This window comes from Amphiprion ocellaris, chromosome 18, assembly GCF_022539595.1.
Source record: "Amphiprion ocellaris isolate individual 3 ecotype Okinawa chromosome 18, ASM2253959v1, whole genome shotgun sequence".
Taxonomy (NCBI): Eukaryota; Metazoa; Chordata; class Actinopteri; family Pomacentridae; genus Amphiprion; species Amphiprion ocellaris.
The window spans coordinates 17,894,106-17,906,421 of NC_072783.1; the positions used below are offsets into that span (position 1 = coordinate 17,894,106).

A 12,316-nucleotide genomic window follows, 5' to 3' on the forward strand; every position below is an offset into this window, starting at 1 on the left:
GCAGGATGTTTTTACAAGCTTGAACACCTTGTGATTGACATTGTTGCATCTCCTTTCAAAAGATCCTTTTGCATACAGTCTTTACATTGTGTAACCTCCACCTGCTGGCCTTAAACAAAGGTTCGTAGAAAACAACAAAATCTTGGTAAGCTCAATTCGACATTTAAAAAAACCCAAACATTTTAAATATATAAAATACCATTTAAAGATTTGGGGTCACTTAGAAATGTCCTTATTTTTGTAAGAAAAGTTTTTTTCCCCCCAATGAGGATAACATTAAATGAATCAGAAATACATTGTTAGTGTGAGTTTTCATGGAAAACATGAAATTGTCTGGGTGACCCCAAACTTTTGAATGGTAGTGTACATATGTAATTTTAAATATTTTAAGTGTAGTCTTCAGCCCCAACTTACACTGATTTAAGCTAGATCACTTGCGCACTATCCGCACCTAAGCCATTTTGCTTAGTTTAGAATAAAGACTCACTGTAACATAAACCGGATGTTAGCAAGTTTACAACCCCCTGTCATTTTTAAGATATCTTCTTCTTTAAGGATTAAATGTACAAGATATAAGATAAATATGAGTTTTAGTAGTTTTAGTAGGCTCTGCTCCCAGGCAGGCAGTCTTGATACGTCTTTATGCTAAGCTAAGCTAAACACTATCTAATGCTAGCTTTGTACCAAATCAACAGACATAAAATTAGTGTGAATATTCTGAGCTATCACTCTACAAGAAAACTACTTCTTAAAAGGACAAAAAAAGAAATGAATGCAATGGCAGGGTTTGTCCTACAAAGGCAATTTTTTTGCACCCTCTAAAGACATTTGAGGCAGCTCAAAAGGAAAAAGATAAGAATTAAGCGTAATGATAGCAATTACTTTCTATCTCACCAGTTTTGGTAATTAGAATTTCATTTAGTCATAACAGATTTTTTTCTTTTTGTTTAGCAAACGGTCGGAAATACCAAGGAAATACATATATGCTTCTGTCAAATAAGACGACATGAACTCACTGGCTTTAGAGTGCACAGGCCGATCATGGTCACTCTCCAAAGGCTCATTCTGAGGCAGGAAAAACTCTGAATGACATCATAAATTCAGATATTTCCATGCACAGAACAGAGGTCACCGACCTGTATATCCCAGTCACCTGATCTCAACTCAAACAAACACCTATGGAAGATTTTGGAGTGACGTCTGAGATGGCAGTCTCCACCTCCATCGTCCTGGTGAAGTTCGACACACTCCCTTGTTTTGCATCACCGTGGATGCTGCTCATTGGTCGCTTATAAAAGGTGATCGACGCGTGTAGAGCTGCTCACTGTGTGAACCGAAGGTCTGCTGGTGTAAATGTCACCTGATGATCTCGCCACTCTTACACAAACTTCCACACTTTTGCTCACAGACATATGGCCAAATCAATGTTGCTTCTGTCTGGGCGCCTTGTTGTCGTTGGCAACCGAGTTGTCATGGTAAACTGCTGAGACAGTGAGCCACTGAGCTGCAGCAGCCGGGACGGACCCACACAGGAAGCGTTTAAAAATGGGTGGGACCTCGACTCAGCAGCCACTGTGTTTGTCCTGGAGATAATATGGTCAGTGAGGTGCTGGAACATGTAGCAAATGTTTATTAGAGGAAGAGCTGCTGCTTCACCACACACGAGTTTGACCTGGATATAGTAAGGACAGGCATAATATGAGTGTAGATCATCTAGATACCCAGACCACATTTATGTCAGCACCTCCAAGTGTTTCTGTGTTTTGTGGGTCAATGGAGCATTTCTTTAGTGCCACTGGAATCTGCTGTCCAGCTGTCCTGTCCATCAGGCCCTGCAGCCGATGGATGGGACAGCCGGAGCTGGGAGTGTGAAATTAACTAATCTCCTGACAGGAAACCCAGCAGGAGCAGCTGTCAGACTGGAACCAACCTGGAAATGAAACAGCAGTGAAGAACCATGACTGGCTTCTAAACTACTTCTGATGTCATGCCTCCCGCTGGCAGGTACACCACTTCAACTCAAATGTTAAGCGCCATTTTCAAGGATGAATTCAAAAATAGCATTCAATTGTCAAAGTTGAAGTATGCATTTTTGTGTACAGTGAAGCTGTACAGCTACAGGAAGAAATAAATCTTTCAGTGTCGAGTCCCTCTCCGGTTTATTTAACCTCTGCAAACTCATATCTGTGTATCAAAGTGACATATTTAGATCCATCCATCCATCCTATTTTATGGATTTCCCCTGTTTTGTTAAATTTAATAAAAAATAACAATAATATTTTTATTCTATTTAAATCAACAAAAACATATTATTTTAAGATTTTTGCCATTATTTAAGAGAAAAAAATATTACATTGTGTAAAAAAGTGTATGTTAAGAATTGAAAAATTGTAAATAATCATTTAAAGTATTAATATATGTTAACTGTGCAGTTCAAAATTGTACATAATGCCTTTTTTTTAACAATGTGTGATTGTAAAATGACACTATTTTTACTATATTGAAATCTGTTTAAAAACTCTTTTGATTTTACATGTATTTTTCTTCATTTTGACTACTTTAATAATCTGTGAGTGTTACACTATTCCACCATTTTAACTTGTTTTTCTGGTGCACTTGCTGCCAAATTTTCATTATTTGTCACAGAGTTTTTACAGTCTACAAAAACCATGTGGGTGCTGAACATAGAGCAGGGCCTTGGTTGCTTAGCTGTAGAAAAAGAAAAAAAGAGCAGCAATGACAAAAAGCATGACCAGAAATTTCCTTAACTGCCTAACAGCTGCTAGCATAGACAACACCTGTTGTCAGTATCTGTGCTGAATTAATCACTGGTAGTCAGAGCTAATGCCTTTTTAATCTACCACAAAACAGCCGTGTGATAGGAGCATGACAACTGAAGGAATGAATATTGTGACGGTTAAAGCTAATACAACAGAGCATAGTTGCCTGTGTTCAAAAGTCTCTATTTTATGGGTCCTGACCTCCTGAGTAGGGTGGATGCTAGACGGAAACGTAGCAGAGATTATGCATTGTAAAGGTTAAATGTATCAATGTGGATGTAGCCTAAAACTACTCTTAGCTACTCAGTTGCAAGTTCAGATGAGGGAGTTAATCAGTCATATATGTTCAAAACTGGAAGCTGATTCTGAGGAAGAATAATGATACAGAAAACCTCATGCTGCACATTGACAGGACTGGTTTGTTAGATGTGTTATATATGAAGCCCTGGAAGTTGGGACACTGTCATTGGTACACTGCAGTTTCAAGGTGGAAATCCTCAGTCATAGTGTTGACTTCTCATTTCACTCATGATGTTTCTTCTACTATATAAAAAACACCATATGGACAAGATGCAAAACATGATTTTCATTGGAAGCTTTCTTTAAGGTAGAAAACATAGTCTCTTCATACCTCATATAAAGGACTTCCTTATTGGCTGAAGAATGACAATCTTTATAGAAACAAGTGGAACCTTCACATAATTCTGTCCTACCAAAGAAAAAGAAAGTAACAGCTTAGGTGGTAATCAAAATGTATGAAAATTAGGAAACTATTTTACTCAGCCACCTTTATTGTGGAAAAACTGCTACAACACATAAAACTCTGTCTATTAAATAGGTGCTACTTTCACACCCAAATTTCATTAATGTGGAGTTTCAATGGAACATTTTATTGTCCAGCCTAGGTGTAAATGTCATGCTGCAGGCGTTTCACTCCGAAAAGAGTCCAGTTCAGGAAAACACACTGAATCCTTGCTAATCTTTTTGCACAATAATAAACAAATGTTTCAACATATTGACACACAATATGAGTTGTGGACAAAAAACACCACCAGCCACTGTCAGTATATATGGCCACGTTGTTGTCCTCTTCAAGGCCTGGTGAGTGTGGTGTAGATAGGCTGCTCCCAGCCAGAGGGAGGACTATGCGGAGGTGGTGCCAAGGCCAGGCTGTTGATAAGTGGCGTGGCGTAAGGCCTGCGGGAGGAGTGGAAGTACGGGTATTGATACAGACTGGCAGAGTAACCAGAGAAAGCGCTGTAGAAGCTGGAGCTCTGAAGGTCAGTGTAGTCTGATGGATTGGTAGAGGACGAAGAGGAGGAGGTGGAGGGAGGGCAGGCTCCTGAGTTCAGGGTGGTGTACTCAGGTGGATGTGGTGGTGGGGGAGGAGTGGAGGAGGAGGAGGAGCTGTAGTGACCTGGGCTCATCTGCTCAGTCTTAATCTGAGGCTTCTGGCTGCCTTCCTCGTGCAGCCCGTGGTGGGTGTCTCGACTGGAGGATGGCGGCATTCCAGTTGGAGTCCCACCAGATGTTTTGGGTGTCCAGTTGGGGACGCTGTGAGAGTGACAGTGGATGCTGGGTGGGATGAAGGATCCAGAGGGACTGCTGTTGTCCGGTGGGGTTAGGACAGTGGTGCTGTGGCTGTTTGGAGGCAGGTACTGATCGAATTCGTGGACGTCGAAGCCGTCGATGGTGCCGATGACATCAGTGCTGAGCTCTGAGATGTCTACGTTACTAAAGTCGATGTTCTGACGGCTGAGTGGAGTAGCTGAGCTGATGTCCACAGGACGGCGGCCCTCATGCTTGGTCCCCACGTGCAGGTCGGTTTTAGGTGTGGTAGGAGGTGTTGGAGGTCCATGAGACTGACCTGGAAACCAAAAAAAAGGAAACACCCATCAGCTTATCCACACTGAAGCATTAACAAGGTGGATTACAGATCGTTACAGTCTTATCACCTGTCCTGTCTGGATGATAATGGTGGTGCACGTCCCCTGTACCAGCCAGCCTGGCCAGTCCTGGTTCCATTTTATACAAGCCCTGCTGCTGTTGCTGCTGCTGGACCAGTCCGGCTCTGCAGTCCCCTTGACCCGGTTTGGTGTTCTTGCGTCTCCGAGGCTGGTACTTGTAGTCTGGATAGTCTTTCTTGTGCTGCAGCCTCAGCCTCTCAGCCTCCTCAATGAAAGGACGCTTTTCTGTTTCAGAGAGAAGTCTGAGGACGAGAGGAAAGAGTTAGAGGATAACTGAAGGTCCTTTCAAGACTGCTGGGGAAAAAAAGCATTTGTTCATTTCAAATTGTGTCGCATGTTGATTTGTGTTTCGCACTGAAATAAAACTTGGCTTTAGCATTAGAATTCTCACTAATGTACTCGGTGGCATTTGTGCAGCACCATATACTCTACAATATTAAGTACAAATTCCAGGTAGTTGTACTTGTATTTCTGTTTTACTTAGCTTCACTCTTCTATTACAATACAGAAACCTTGTGTTCTACTACTTTACTGCAAGACTTTTACATGTGGTATACTTTTTATTTCAAATATTTCTACTTTTACTTCAGTATATTTGCATAAGAAATTGCAGTTTTTGATTATTGGCAATCGGCACCTTTAGTTTGCAAATAATACAAGAGTTGTCTATCTTTAATTTGGTCTTTTATTTGAACAGTTTTTGAACTGCACAGAGAAAACCACATTTAGAAGTCTCCTCAGTGTGGCCTCTCGTAACCATAAAAATATCTTCCTACCAGCATATTTAGTAGAATTTATGCAAAAATAATAACAAATTCAGTGAAAATATAGTTTAAACAAGTTTTATTGTGGCATGATGAGAGTTTTGTGAAAGGTAATAAAATAAGATTCTTGTTTTGAAATGAAAGTGATAAAACAGGATTTGGACTTTGAAACGGCCACTGTGCGGATATATAGGGTACTGTAGTTGCATACAATATTAGGTGTTCGTTAGTTGAACAAGAAGCTCTGTTAGCTTCAGTACTCACCGCCACAGTTTTCCCAGCGTCTTACTGAGCTCAGCGTTGTGCAGATGAGGATACTGGTCCGCCAGCTTCCTCCGCGCTGCCTGCGCCCAAACCATGAACGCGTTCATCGGCCGTTTCACATGAGGTTTGCTCTTCAGTCCTCTCTCCCCCTGGCTGGGCATCGGCACCAGAGACCAGTCGTAACCTTTCAGCACCTGACACACCGCATCCCGGATACAGGCGGGGAACCGCTCGTCCTCCGGGCAGCTCTTCGTTTTGTGCGTAATACCCGACGGGTGCGCTGCCTCCTGCGCTTCTGACCCTGCTGGAGAGGTCGGACACTCTGAATCCGACCCATGCTGGGACATGGAGCCCTCGCTGCCCGCTGGACTGCATAGGTGCTCAGTCAGTGTCTTGCTCTCCTCGGTCATGTTTGCTGCTAGAACGGTCTACTGTCGCCTAAATTCCAGCTGAGCTCTCCAAGTGCGTAAAGGCGCACAGCGCTGTAGAAAGACTGTATCCCCAAGAAAAGAAGTAAGATCCCAGATGTCTTGTGTTGAACTTGCCATTCCTTTTCACATCTTCCTCCACAGCCAGACAAACTTTGACGAGCCACAGTAATATTTCAACTCTTTAGCTCTGCATCTCTCCTCCCCTCTTGTCCGATTGGCTTTTGCAAAGTTTGAGTTCCTCCTGGTTTGGCATAACGCAGCAGAAGGAGGTAGAGAACTGTAAACAGTCAATATTAAATTAAGATTTTAAACAAATTGCAGTGAGGGCTTGGACAGTAGTCCACTAAGCAGTTCTAAGGCAGAGATGAAAGAAGCTACTTTATTTGATCATTGGTACTTTATTGGCTTTACCTGTTTCACTACATTTCAGAGACAGGGGACTTTTTACTCTATTACATTTATCTGACACCACAGCTGCTGTGACATTTGACTTACAAAAGATGTCCTCCAGTTTAAACAACTACTTCAAATAACTCTCCAATGCACTCCAATAATTAATAATGTTCAATAATGTTTGACAAGTTAAAGGTCCATTCTGCATTCTCTATTGTGTTTTACTGAGGATCGATTACGTCTGAACATCCACCTCATCACTATACAAGTATTTCTTTTTTGTTGCTGTTATTGTCGCTATTATTATTGAGACACCTCAAGTGAGACAAAATATGTGAAGACATTTCTGCTATTTCATGTACAGTTCTATTTAATGTGAAACCATGTGCATTGGCATTTTAACATTGCAACATTTTCAACCTATTTATTTTTTTAATTGTAGTTATTCTTCAGCTATTCTTCTGCTATTAGTTTTTATTTAAATTCTGGGTAAACACTTCATTTCTTTTCGTACTTCAGAATACAGCTAGGCAGAAATACTACACTACTACCACCACCACTACCACCACTACTACTACTACTTAAAACCAGTGTTACAAAATCCTTTACCATCTAACAGAAAAAAACACACACAATCATGTGTATACAGTCATGTGAAAGAAGAATTAAATTAGTAACAATAACTTTTAGTATCTGATTAAAAGCAAAATTTTGGGAATTTTTGGGAATGATTAGCGATGTCGAATGTTGCCTTCAAGTGCTCTTTGTAAAATCATAAAACACAAACACATGAAGTCATTCATTACAGATATTAAACATTGATTTTAACATTTTTATATTACTATTTTCTAAAGAAGAGTAACATTTTACTTCTTTTGTACAGAAAAAATATCAATGAATGACTTTTCACTAGATTTAACTCAACCAAAAATAAATAAATATGTGATGTTACGATATCAACATTATCCTTAAGGCTTTAGTATTTTAAAAGCATATTAAAAATGGAATTTGTATTATTATTATTATTATTATTTTTATTATTATTATTATTAATAATAATAATAATAATAATAATAATAATAATAATAATAATAATAATAATAATAATAATAATAATAATAATAATAATAATAATAATAATAATAATAGCAACGCTTCACTTCCGCATCTGTTTAGTCACATGACCGTGACATCCGGAAACATGGCGACCAGCGGTGAGGCTCCAGACAGCTCTGTGAGGAGAAGACGTGTAGGCAGCAGGAGGACAGAGACAGACTCGGTCCTGACCGGTAAAGAAGATGAAGCGGACACCAGCAGAGACTCAGAGAAACAGAAGCAACTTCTGTCGTTACAACCAGGAACTTACTGGCTCACTCGCATCGTGCTGCTGCGCTCCGTCGCCTTTATTTACTGTGAGTGTGTTTACATTCGGCTAAATGGATGGCTGTAGTTCACGTTCTCCTTTAAGACGACCTGCAGCACTTAAATGTCGTCAAATGAGCAAACTTGTCACTAGGGTAGTGTTGAAATCACCACTTTTCCTAATGCCAGGGTAACACCTGACCTAATATGTTAAAAATGCACCCATAACAGTGACACTTTTATTAATTAAGTGTATGTGGGCCCTACGTATTTTTGTAGCACAGTACATGAGTATGGCACAGTTAAGGAACTGAATATATGCACCTACATCCATTTTGTGTTCCTTGTATTTTTCTCACAGGTGTTTAGTTACAACTTTTTGTTTACAACCACTATCAGTATTGGAGCTGATTCATCAAATTGGCTTTCTGCCTTCTAGTCATGTTTTGCCAACACTCAACATCGGCTACCTGAACTACTCATATAAAGCCTTGATTATGCTGCGAACACCATGGATGCAAAGTTGTTATTTACGGATTACTTTTTAGTCCGCTTGGAGTTCCTTGGGAAGACGCCGTTATATAGACAGATTTTGTGGACATAATAGGGCAGCTGTTCCTCCCCTCTTTTACCTGGATGGAGCAATTTATGTTTTGTTACAAGGAAGCATAATGAGATTTACTGTAGCTGCTCTGACACCTGAACACATCTGTCTCATTCATTCAGCAGCAGTTTATTTTTACAGTGTGCGCTCAGAAGCCAGTCGGACAATGTTACCTGCAAAAAAGCCCTTAGTGCAGACAACGTGAACACACCTCTTACTTTGTTTAATTTCTTGCTACCCTTACAAACACAGCAGAAAATATGCAATATCCACCCTCATAGTGCTTTTAAAGTATAATGCAGAATTTTCAACATATTTGTGTGTCTTCATGCCCTTCTGTTTCCTCGCTTTCTCTATAGTTGTGGCGTTCAGCGTTGCTTACAACCAGAACAAGCAGCTGATAGGTGAACATGGCCTGATGCCCTGTAAGAACTACCTGAACAGTGTCAAACGTTATGTGGGAGGAAAGATAGGCATGGCTGCCTTAGCATACACCCCATCCCTCCTCTGGTTCATGGATTGGAGCGACATGGATGCCAACCTGGATGGGATTGCCCTGGTGGGGATGGCACTGTCAGGATTTGTTCTGGTGACAGGAATGGCCAACATGATTATCATGGTCACACTGTGGGTGCTTTACCACTCCCTGGTCAACGTGGGACAGCTGTGGTGAGTGTGGGATAAACACATGCATATGGGTCACTTAACTGGCATTAGTTTCTAAATTGTTCATATATTTATAATGAAATATTTGACCTGTATACTAGTTTTTAATGTTTTGTTGTAAATCAGTAGATTATTGTCAATGATGGTTTTTTAAATGTTCTTTAATCAGTACTTTGTACATTAACATATGCATTAGCATACAGAGTTGCTTGTTGTGACAAATTCACAGAGAATTATCACCTTGGACTCTTCAGTGTCCTGTAGTTATTTAGAACACTTTAGTCAAATTTGAATCATTGTTTCAGTTTCCCTCCCTACAATATTGTTAATTTAACATAATTTTCTGCTGCAGCAAGCAACTGTTTTCAGAAAATTGGCTCTGACAAATCCACAATATCGTTACAAAAACATATATCACTTTCTTTTGCCATACATCATTAATGCCAAAATATTGAGGTTTTTATAAACATAGAGCCACATTTAAGACTACTTGGGGTGGTGCTTATCAAATGAATCAGGGTAAAGTGAACAAAAGTTAACTGTCCTGCAGTGAAGAAGAAGAAACTCACAGGGGGACACTGATGGACAGTGTGGATGGGGGAAAGCAAATCAGAGAGACTGAAGTGACACATTAATGAAATGAAATGAAATAATATTGATAACATACACACACAGACACTCTGAGTCCCACTCGTAGTCTCTAACTATGCATTTTAAGCTCCTGCTAACAATTAATTATTGCAGTTTACTGCAACAAGAATTCTTCAGATTTAGATTCTAGCATCTCAGGGATTTATTTCGCAAAAAATAAAAAAAGAATGTCAAACATTCTGTTGTCTCAGATTCTCCAATAAGAAAATTTCCTGCTTGTTCTTGTTAATGGTGCTAAAAAATTTATATTTTTGCATTTTTGACTTTTGGTGAAAAAAAATTAAAAATGTTTCAGTTTGTTTTACTGCTCCCAATTGACCAAAAAAAGAAATATTACAGCTTTAACTAAAGAAAGGGTTGTAAAATTTACTTCATTATAGATATTTAGTAATGTTGACGAGTGAGTCAAAATTCTTATTTTGCTTTTTGTTTTCCTTTTTTTGTCTTTCTAGGTATTCCTTTGGTAAGTTAACTTCAGACTGGTTCCTCCAGGGCTTCCTTTCTTTCTCCTCCAAATGAAGAAGTGGATTTGAGGGAAATCCTTAATGTGAGGCAGGTTTTGATATCATTCATAATATCTTAAACAGTAAAACTGACTTGGTGACATTCTTCAAACCAAGCTTGTATTTACAGTAACACCTCATTCATACATTTAGAAACTCATGATGACTGATGTTTAAAAGAAGATTTTGACCTATTTTTAATATCCAGTGGCTGATTTCACATAAAATCTACCAAATATGTAAAAAGTTCCTACCTCACCTGCTCATAATCAGCAGATTTTTTATGCACAGAATATTTGGCCTTTATAATGAAACCATACAACACATTACCTTCATAGTTTTTTTTTTCAAGTAATTTTTAAGTCCTCATAACTTCATCTCTAAATGAGATAGACACAATGTATTCTTAGTCCTGAGTTTTGTTAAAACTGCAACCAAAAACTATTTTCTATTCCAAATGTCGTAATCTAAAAGCCCAAATCTTGTTTTTCTTCAGGATGATTTTTTTCTATAACATATATTTGAGCATCAATATCACGAGATATTCTACCGGTCAAAAGTTTTTGAACACCCCAATTTTTTTTCATTTTTTTATTGGAAATTATGCATCTTAATGTCTCATTGTACTCTGAAATGAAAGCATAGAACAAATAAACAAATGAAGTTTAAAAAAAGAAATCAATTTAGAAACCAAAATGTATTTGAAACTTTTGGCTCATCAAAGTAGCCACCTTTGGCAGATGTAACAGCTGAACACACTCTTGGCATTCTTTCCACAATGGAAATCAAATATTCTTTAGAAAGTTCTTCTCAACTCTGTTACAGAAGTTCCCATAAATGTGTGGCACTTGTAGGTTGCTTTGCTTTCAGTCTTCTGTCCAGTTCATCCCATACCAGCTCTACGGGGTTTAAGTCTGGAGACTGTGCTGCCACTTCATGTTTTCAAGCTTCCCATCTTGTTCTTTCTTGCCAAGGTGTCTTGCTGTAGGATGAACCCCTGACCAACTAGGAACATACCAGAGGGTACTGCATGTCACTGCAGAATGCTATGGTAGCTGTTTTGGTTCAGAGTACCTCTCACTCTGTACAAGTCACCGACCCTGGATCCAGCAAAGCAGCCCCAGACAATCACACTTCCTCCTCCATGTTTGACAGTTGATGTCACACACTGAAGAACCATCCTTTGGCCTATTTGACGGCATATGGAAATCCTGCGTGATGAACCAAAGATTTAAACTTTATATTCATCAGTCCATAATACCTTTTTCCAGTCTTCAGTAGTCCATTGGTGGTGTTACATGGCCCAGGCAAACCTCTTTTTGTTATTCTGACAGCTTAGTAATGGCTTTCTTGCTGCAACTCAACTTGTCAAACCTGCAACTCCAAGTCTTCTCTTCACAGTTGAAATTGAGACTTGTTTACTACGACCACTATTAAGCTGTGCTTGAAGCTGTTGTCCTGTGAGCCGCCTATCACCAAGTTTTTGACTCTCAGCAACTTGTCTTCTGATTCTGTTGTGGTTTTGGGTCTTCCAGACCTCTTCCTGTCAGAGTTTCCTCCAGTTTCTGAGTGACTTTTGATGGTGAAGAAAACTGTACTGACACCTTGATTTTCTTTGCAATTTCTCTGTAGGAAAGACCTACATTTTTAAGTGTTATGATGGTCTGTCTCTCTTCTATTGTTAATTGTCTTTTCCTCACAATTTTTATAGCAACACACCCCTTTCTGCAGTGCAATACTGTTCAAATAATGCTTTGGAGAGTATTGTGTGTTCCAACACTACTTTTACGCAGACAGAGGGGTTGTCAGTAATCAAGAAAAGTTGGGACACCTGTAGGATTTGGTAGCACCAACTTTCAAGGCTTGATCAACCTCCATTGCTTCAGAACAGCTTTAAATTGTTAACCCATTTCTTGTTCCCAAAAAAAGGC

At 39.4% G+C, this 12,316-nt stretch overlaps 2 protein-coding genes across 2 annotated transcripts in view; one reads left to right on the plus strand and one right to left on the minus strand.

The window, feature by feature from the left end:
• Positions 1 to 3,351: 3,351 nt before the first annotated feature.
• Positions 3,352 to 6,366, minus strand: sox8a (SRY-box transcription factor 8a). The gene is made up of 3 exons (XM_023274865.3): positions 5,776 to 6,366; positions 4,736 to 4,989; positions 3,352 to 4,647 (listed from the first exon to the last, which is right to left on the minus strand). The coding sequence occupies exons 1-3, from the start codon at positions 6,183 to 6,185 to the stop codon at positions 3,872 to 3,874; spliced, it is 1,440 nt and encodes a 479-aa protein (XP_023130633.2). The 5' UTR covers positions 6,186 to 6,366; the 3' UTR covers positions 3,352 to 3,871.
• A 1,420-nt stretch (positions 6,367 to 7,786) lies between these two features.
• lmf1 (lipase maturation factor 1) overlaps positions 7,787 to 12,316 on the plus strand; it is a 32,539-nt gene continuing 28,009 nt past the window's right edge. Inside the window, exons 1-3 of the mRNA XM_023274877.3 lie at positions 7,787 to 8,011; positions 8,925 to 9,234; positions 10,335 to 10,345. Coding sequence (XP_023130645.2) covers positions 7,801 to 8,011; positions 8,925 to 9,234; positions 10,335 to 10,345 — 532 coding nt within the window. The 5' untranslated portion in view covers positions 7,787 to 7,800. The remainder of the gene's footprint in view (positions 8,012 to 8,924; positions 9,235 to 10,334; positions 10,346 to 12,316) is intronic.